At 37.4% G+C, this 8,963-nt stretch overlaps 1 protein-coding gene across 3 annotated transcripts; it reads right to left on the bottom strand.

The window, feature by feature from the left end:
* Positions 1-2,277: 2,277 nt before the first annotated feature.
* On the bottom strand, positions 2,278-8,914 carry leng1 (leukocyte receptor cluster (LRC) member 1). Of its 3 annotated transcripts, none has more exons than XM_037784631.1 (5): positions 8,375-8,914; positions 7,903-8,073; positions 6,180-6,368; positions 4,164-4,471; positions 2,278-3,208 (listed from the first exon to the last, which is right to left on the bottom strand). In XM_037784631.1, the coding sequence occupies exons 2-5, from the start codon at positions 8,032-8,034 to the stop codon at positions 2,989-2,991; spliced, it is 849 nt and encodes a 282-aa protein (XP_037640559.1). In that variant the 5' UTR covers positions 8,035-8,073; positions 8,375-8,914; the 3' UTR covers positions 2,278-2,988. The 3 variants fall into 3 exon arrangements, with proteins under 3 accessions (XP_037640559.1, XP_037640558.1, XP_037640557.1); XM_037784630.1 differs by having other exon boundaries at positions 8,383-8,913; XM_037784629.1 differs by having other exon boundaries at positions 8,208-8,445.
* Positions 8,915-8,963: the final 49 nt, after the last annotated feature.

Below are 8,963 nucleotides of genomic sequence, written 5' to 3'. Positions count from 1 at the left end.
TTTTAAAGAATTATTCTGTTTTTTAGAGGTTTATGATTAACAATTAATTTATGTTAGAAGAAAAGGATTTCATGCACTGTAAAACAAAACAGTTTTTTTTACAGTTTTTTTTCAAGAAATTTTATATTTTTTGTCTGTATTTCAAAATGACAGAAAACAAATGTAAAAATGACATGTTTAATTTGTGATTTATATGTAAATGGTCTTAAATTTACAGTATTTTTTGTAATCATAATCGTAATTATCTGTATTTAAGCTTTTCTTGATCATTTTTAAAGATAAAAGTTTTTTAGATGATTATGACTATTTTAACAATTAATTTATGTTAGAAGAAAAGGATTTCATGCACTGTAAAAAAACAGTTTTTTTTACAGTTTTTTTCAAGAAATTTTACTTTTTTTCTGTATTTCAAAATGACAGTAAAACATTTTTAAAAATGACATGTTAGAAGAAAAGGATTTCATGGAATTCTAAAAACTTTTCTTGTAAAAATACAGATGTTTTTTGCAAAACTTCTGAGTTAATGTAAATTTTGGCTTTTGCAACGTAAAATTACATGTTTCATTTGTGATTTATATGTAAATGGTCTTAGATTTACGGTGTATGACTATTCTAACAATAAATATATGTTAAAAGTAAAATATTTCTTGTAAAATTACAGTAATAAAGGCTAATTATATAAAGATGATTACTGTTTGTTTTTTTACAGTTTATTTATGTTAATTAACGGACAGTAATTTCCGTTATTTTACACTTTTGTTTTTACAGTGTACGTCACAAACACACAGCGCGCATTGTCATGGTCCAGCTTCATCATCATCATCATCATCATCATGCTATAACCACAGAAGAACATCTCTGATGATATTCCCACAGGGAGCTTTAATGGTGCTCAGCTAGTGGGTTTATATTGATCTCATTTTGATTTTTTTAATCTTTTTAAATCATCACTTCAGTATTCATGTGAGGACTTTGGGAGTGTGATGTGATTCACTTATACTATTATTAAATAATAAAATGTGTTAAAGGTCCCATATTGTGCTCATTTTCAAGTTCATACTTGTATTTTGTGTTTCTACTAGAACATGTTTACATGCTGTAATGTTCAAAAAAACATTATTTTCCTCATACTGTCAGCCTGAATATACCTGTATTCACCCTCTGTCTGAAATGCCAGTTTTAGCGCATTTTGACGGAATTGCAAAAGAATTGTGTCGCTGGGCAGCAGCTCGGGTCCATGTGTACTTCCTGTCAGCTGATGTCATTCACATACACTGCAACCAGGAATAAACTGGGACACATTCAGAATGTTTACATTTAAAATTGTGAAAAGGGTCTAAATATTGTATATTCGTGACATCACTAATGGGCAGAAATCCTGACAGCTTGTTTCAAATGCAGAGTTTCTGAATATGGGCTGTGTGTATTTCCGTGGATTGAGTGTTTCGATACTATCATAGTATTTATATAGGACTTAAGCCTGCTTTATAATAAAAAAACATGAAAATCTCACTTTTTTATGATATGGGACCTTTAAACCTGCAGTAGGCAGAATGTTTTTGGCATCATTGTGCAAAAATTCCATAACTTTCAGCATAATTAAATTCAAGGTTGCGTCCGAAATTCCACACTAACATGCTATTCGGTATGCTGAAATAGTGTGTGAGATTTTTTAGTATGTCCGAAACCTTAGTATGAAATGCTTGGTATTTCCTCAACTGATCTCAACATGGCTGCCGGGTCACAAACTTTTTCATTTTACAGCTAAACAGTACACTACAAGATGTTTCTGAAAACATTTGAGGCGAGAAATAGGCATTACAGTAACAGAATATTGATTCATATTTGATCAGCGCTGCCTAGTTTGACCATTTGATCAGAGTTTGTGAGTGATTGACAGCTGCTCAGAGACGGCAGGCTCCAGCTCGGCTCTGATTGGTTGTTTTCCACCGGTCTGTGAAATCTTTAGACGCCGTTAGGAGCACCGGAGGACACAGAGGCACATGATTTTTTCAGATTACCTGTCTCATGCACTACTGTCAGGATATAGTGACTGTTTTATAAAAAATACTTTTTAAAATTATATTTGCTCCAATTCTACCTACTGCAGCTGTAATTGAGACAGTGCAAGCCGTCTTTAGTTTATAAACAAAAAATAAACACTATTAATAAACACTATCATTGAAATGTATTCCAAGTGATATTGTGTGAATGCTCATAACTGCACTATATTAAAAACATTCATTTTCGGCAAAAAAAGAAAATCAAGCTGTTGTATACATGTTTAGTCAGTTACCTGTTTATTAGGTGCACCTTTTTTATTTCTTCAAATGTTTTTGTTGTATCCGACCGACAGTCCAAAACAAAAATAAATTCAGCTTAAAGTAATACATGACAAAGAAAAGCTGGAAACAGAGAATGGTTGGCAATTCAGCTTGAAAAATAAGTGAAATTATACACTTTCTGTCGATCAACTAATTGATTAATCGGCTAATCTAACTGTTTCAGCTCTTCTCTCCAGTTTAATTTCTTTACTGAAAGACGTGTTCATTCAGTGTGTGTTGACTTTCTATCATCTTCAAATCTCTTTGCATTTCAGCAATAGTATAAACAATATTTTGTTGTTGTTGTTCACTGCATGTTTTCTTTGCTGAGAGCTTCAAGCCCCCCGTGATGGCAACCATCTGCCCTGCTGACGTGATCATGAGCAAAACACTGCAGGGGAATAAAGGTAACTGTATCTGAACCGGACCTCTGACCCTCTGGGTGAACAAAAATAAATTAAAAGTTGGCCTACAAGCTGCCTCTTCAACTTTCTGACAATAACATGACCAGGTTACCAGTATGTTCTTAATGTGGCTCTAAACCTACTCTGCACACTTCCCATGTTACCTTCTTTCCTCTGGACATTTGCTTCATTTGGAAACACACTGGTCTCGATATTATATATACACAGGTCACACTCCTCAAACGACCTATAAAGATAGTTCATGATTTTAATATTTCCTCCCTCCAGCTGTCTCGATCCCGCCTTTGGCGCTTTCGAGCAAGTTCTGGGAAGTATGCGCTGTTGTACGGCATCTCCCTCTCATTCGTCTCCTTCCCTGGCTCCTTCCTCTTGCCGTTCCTCTGGTCGAGCAGAGCCTGAGTTCTCCTCCTTTCTTCAGCCTCCCTCTGTAAACGCTCAGCACGTAACCTTTCTATGGAGCTACAGAAGAAAGGCAGATTATATTATCTTTCTCCATAAGGACATTTACAACATTATCACATTTTATTCATATGACATTCACACTCAATGCCTTAATCATCAGGAAACCAAGAACTGTCTCCCTGGACAGAGCCAGGCTAGCTGTTTCCCCTTGTTTCTAGTCTTTATGCTAAGCTTACTAGCTCCAGCTACACATTTGGCGTACACATGAGAGTGGTATCAATCTTCTCATCTAACTTTCAACAAGAAAGCGAATGAGTATATTTCCCAAAATGTTGAACTATCCCTTTAAAACCCAGGACTAAACAGGAAAAACAGAAAAATCATGCACATCATGTCTAAATATTGACCCGATTGGACTGTTATCAGGCCATTAAATAGGCGTTATCAGTCGCTATAAGCACCATAGATGTGGGTCAATAGTGACCTACTACGCCTACTATCTTGTAAAAGTGAAAGTGAAACATAAAAGCAACACGTTCTAACATTGTGCATTGTTGTAAAACTGAATGAAACATCACAATTTGAACACAAACAATAAGGCTTCTTTAGGTTTAGGCAACAAAATTACAACTTCTTTAGATTTAGGCAAAAAACAAACAGTTAAGTTCAGGGAAAAACATCATGTTTTGGGTTGTAACAACCACACATTGTTGGTTTCGCACGAGATGCAAACTCTAGTCTCCTTGGTGAAAACCGTCTTCTTTTATACCTTTTAAGGTGATCTACCATGTAAATAGAGGATAAAAGCTACTAGTGGGTGTAGTAGGCCCATATTGACCCACATCTATGGGGCTTATAGCGACCGATAACACCTATTTAATAGCCTGACAACAGTATTCAGATTTACTGGGCTGAAATTAATCCACTAAATTACGTCATATCAGATGCTTCAATATTTACTATTAGTTTTTATTATAATGTTATAAGTAACCAGAGAAATTGACTTTCTTACCTCTCTCCACTGCTCCTCCTTTCCCCTTTGTCTCTTCTTTCCCTTTTCTTACTGTTGTGGTATTTCTTCTCCTTTACAGCCAGAGCTTTCTTCATATCTTTCAACGGGTCTAAAAGATCTTTCAATTTGCGATCCCTCTTCTCTTTCTCCTCTTCACTCATTCCCTTCCTCTTGTCCTTTTCTTTCTTCTCTTCTTTTTCTTTTCTTTCTTCTTTTTCTTTGCCAGTTTTCAGGTACCACGGAGTGACTTCTGACCCCGGTTGGGGTCCCAGAGACACCAGCAAGCCGATGGCTCGTTCCTGCTTCTCCTGGAAAAAAACAAGGAAAACCAACAGTAATTAAAATGAGTTGTGTGGTTACAGCAGTGCCAAAAAATTACAAATGTAGAGAAGGAGAAAAAAACTGTAGAATGATTCACTTTTCATTTGGCTAATCTCTGAAAACTGAATCACATCCTTGTGTTTTAACACTTAGAAATAGCAGTTTGTGTCTCATGTGGTTTTATTTATCTAACTCTCTGTCTGCATTAGTTTTCCCCACTCTCACGCTCCATCTGTTTACACTGCTTGTATGCATAATGTGGCTAGGCTGCATCCAGAATATATATTGCTTTTTGACCACAACAAGAGACTGACCGCTTCCACTGATTTTAAATATCTGATTCAATATGCCACCAGTAGTGTGTAACTGCTGCCCAAACAACTCAATCAATAAATGAGCCACAACAGACGCACTGTTTATTACCTCCGCCAAGGCCGAAGGCCTAGTGAGGAGGTTATGTTTTCACCAACGTTGGTTTGTTGGTTTGTTGTTTTGGAGGATAACTCCAAAAGTCTGAGATGGATTTGAATGAAATTGTTTGGAGGGGTGGGGTGTGGCACAATGAACAATCCATTAGACTTTGGTGGCAATCCGGTTCATGCTCACGCTTCGGGATTTTTTTTTAATAACTTCGCTCAGCCTGTGCATTAACACCACAGGCTTTAAGACAAGCGCAGTGTAACTGATGACACGTTCATGAAGCATCACCCAGCTCTCTCCTTCTGCCAGCTTTCCTCATCAAACACGGTGACATTACAGTTTACTTCAACCAAGGCACACTACGTGTGCGACGTACACGAAACCTGCCTTGGCATAGTTCTGCACTCTCTGAGTGCACTTCTAGTTCAAATTATAGTGATCACTAGGGCTGCGCGATTTTGAAAAAATAATCTAGTCTAATTATTAGTCAAATTGCGATTATTTTAACTGATAAGGGAATGGTCATTTTTAAATCATTATTATTCAAACGATTATGGTGTGATTTTTGCAGGGATCTGCTAACAAAGATGTCTTCTTAAGTCTGTGCAATATGATGTGTAGGCCAGGACATCTCTGCAGCACGACAATATTTAATTCAAATGGTATTTTGACACATATTTCTTCAACAAATATTGCGCCTCCTGAGACTAGAATATTGCAGTAGGCCATATTGCAATTTCGATAAAATTTTGATTAATTGTGCAGCCCTAGTGATCACAACTGCAATCCCCGTGGTACAATTATACCAATTTTACAGGCAAACCTAACACAAGATCAATTTGAGTTTGACCGCTCACACCAGACGGTTGTTTGCTCATGTTAGACCTTTGTGTGAAAAGGTAGTTCTACGCTAAACAGGTCTTTTCATGTCTCATTATCGTTCATAGTGATCGCTACAATACTGATGCAAGTTGAGCTTCAAGGTTAATTCTTGACCTTGAAAACAGCAGTTTGACAAAGAATTGTAATTACAGGGTCACACGTTTTTTTTTTCTGGAGCTTTCAGCCACATCTCGTGGACCCATCTTGTTGCCGTGGCTGAAAGCTCTGGAAAACCCCAACCCAAGTAAGTGGATCTTGTAATAACATATGGTCCAAATTGAATGTAACTTTTCATGGTTTATTTATTTACGTCACCTTATTAATACGTAAACTACAACTATATTATTCTATTTAAGCATCTTTGTGATTGAGACGTGTGAGAGTGACCGTCACCTTTTCTTCTTGCTTTTCTTTGAGATACTCCTCATTCCCCTTCTTCTCCGAGGACTCCTCCAGGGGAAAAAGATTAAGATGCTCCAGAATTCCACTTCCTCCACTTCGTTCATCATCATCTTCATCCCTCTTTTCTCCTGATGAAGGGAGAGAAGCTCGAGATTTCCTTCTCAGAAACTCTGTACGAGCCTGTGGAGAGGAAGAGTCGTTATTCCAAACTACATAAAGAACAATAAATGCTTCTTTATGATGCATGATGTGGAATATAGGTATTCCACACAGGCTGGGGTAAGTCTCCTTCTGCTTCAGTCTTGTTATTGATTTACTGTAACTAAAGCTTCAACCACGAAGCCTTTCAGCCTTATCGTTTGTTGTATTTTACAAAGAAACTATACAAATACTGCAGCATAAAAGTGAGTTTGTATAGTAATATTAGGATGATACCATTGGAAATAAAGAGATGACATGAAGACTAAATTCACTACAAGCTTGGTACAGATTCCTAAAGACACATTTTATAGTCCTTTAAGGATTACTTTATAAATATTAGCAATAGTAGCATAGAAGAACAGAAACAAATATTACAGTAAGGACATGTATTTATTGAACACTATAATTATTCTAAATGTGCACAGTCAGGTCCAACAGTCTGAGTCTATAACCAATACTATCTCTTTATCCAGCTCAACTGTTAAATGCAATTTCGCATGTGCCTCAAAAAATAAAACTCACACAAATTAAAATAGAAATGTTAGTATGAAGTAGAAATACATCAAGGGAAAAAACTAAAAACTAAATAGTGTGTTCAGGTGTTTTTCTGTTTTGACGATGGCTGTGTAGAGCATCATCTAATACGCCGCTCCAAAATCTCTTGTCTTAATCTCACAACCTTTCGTGAGGCTGTCTCACGTTGTTGTCAGACATTTCACCTTGATGAAGGCAGAAAATGTTTGGGGAATAAAGTATGTAATGTTGGGAGAAGAGTTGTGCTCTGCAGCGCCTTTCTGTGTGTGCTTTATCAAAGTTAGAAACGCCAAACACTCAGCTCACATATTAACACATGGCTGCTAATACTGAGTGTGAATTAAGAGCTGAAATGGTCAAGAAATAAAGGGGTTGAGCAGCAACTATTAATAGTTGACTAATTGTTGCTGCTTTTTTCAACTTCTTTAATGAGGATTTGCTGCTTTTCTTTGTAAAATATGATATTAAGTTGAATATATTCGAGTTTATGACTGTTGGTCGAACAAAACAAGCTCTTTGAAGATGTCACCTTGGGCTCTGAAATAAATGGAATTATTAATATTTTGTATACTAAATGACTAAAATAATCTCGAAACGAATGAATAATGAATAATTAGTTTTAGCCTTAATGATATACTTGACGTTTATAAGATAATATAAGATATTCCTTTATTAGTCCCGCAGTGGGGAAATTTGCAGTGTACAGCAGCAAAGGGGATAGGGCAAAAAAACAAGGGAACTATAAGGGAAATAGCAAAACCTACAAATCATTTTCACCTACAATGTCGTTTAAATAAGTTAATTTGAGTTAACTCTGTGTTTGATGATAATGACACAAAGGTGTTTGAGGTGCTGGAGGTGGACTCAGACTCTTGGACAGCTCAGTTATGACCCATTGTAGGTCTGCACAGTAAATAACTACTCATCATCAGTAGCAGCATCATCACCATCATCATCGTCATGACAACACCGGGTTCACCTCTTGCTCTGCACGCTCCACGCGACGCTTGGCCTCGCGCTCCTCCTCTGCTGCCTGGGCCTCGTCCTTCCGCACGCGAGCGACGTTGTCCTTGTTGCGGACGTGCCAGCTCTTCTTCGGGAGGATGTTCATGGTTGCCTTGGCGACTGTTGCTACTGTACGTTAGCTAGACTGAAGTGTGAATAAAACACGGTCAAACACTCAATGTGTTCATAAAACCGTCACGTTTGTAGCAAGAGGACGTGTGGAAAAGAGTAAGGCTGATAAATAGTCAAATATGAAGTCAGAAAAAGGAGGAATGTCACCGTTTTGGTGTTCAGCTGGCTTCCCTGTTAGCAGGTAAGCTAACGTTAGCCACTGTTTTCTACTCTCCAACTATACTTTACTGTTAACGACACAGCTGCGAGGAGAGACATTTAACTCACAATAAACTCATCGTTTCATCAGTCTAACATTAACAAACAGAACAAAACCACTGACTTGCTGGGAGAACAGCTGCTCTCCTGCTGATGGCAGCAGCAGCACACAGGAACTAGTAGACACAAACAGGAAGTAAACATCACACATGTCTGCAGCACCACCGTGTGGACACCAGAGGGGGCTGTAGCTCCTCTAGGTTTATTATGTAAAAGGCATACAGTATATCTCTATTTGCATGGACAAACACAAGTGGTGAAACTTTGTATTTATAACACTATTTGCATCATTTATACCTGGCTTTATTGTAATTTAATCATACACCGCCAACTTACAGGTTAAATAATGAACATTTTCCTAGAAAACTGATCTCTGTCTGATCTGTCAAGAACCAAAACATCTTTTATTCAATAATCTTGTTGCAGAATTGTCTGCTAAACCCCAGCCAGCATTAACTGACACTGACGCCTAGGTCAGTCCTTCTTGCTGGTGGCCATCAGGCTCCACAACCAAGGCTGACCCCCACATGAAAACTATGAGGACTTTAAACTTAAAACATGCACTATCTGGACAATCTGGACTATCTGGACTATCTGCATCTATCTGCACTACCTTAAACTTAAACGCACTATCTGGACTATCTG

The sequence above is a fragment of the Sebastes umbrosus genome, chromosome 11 (assembly GCF_015220745.1).
Source record: "Sebastes umbrosus isolate fSebUmb1 chromosome 11, fSebUmb1.pri, whole genome shotgun sequence".
Classification (NCBI taxonomy): Eukaryota; Metazoa; Chordata; class Actinopteri; order Perciformes; family Sebastidae; genus Sebastes; species Sebastes umbrosus.
Note: the sequence above shows the minus strand (reverse complement) of the source record. Positions and strands in the feature narration are given on the sequence as shown.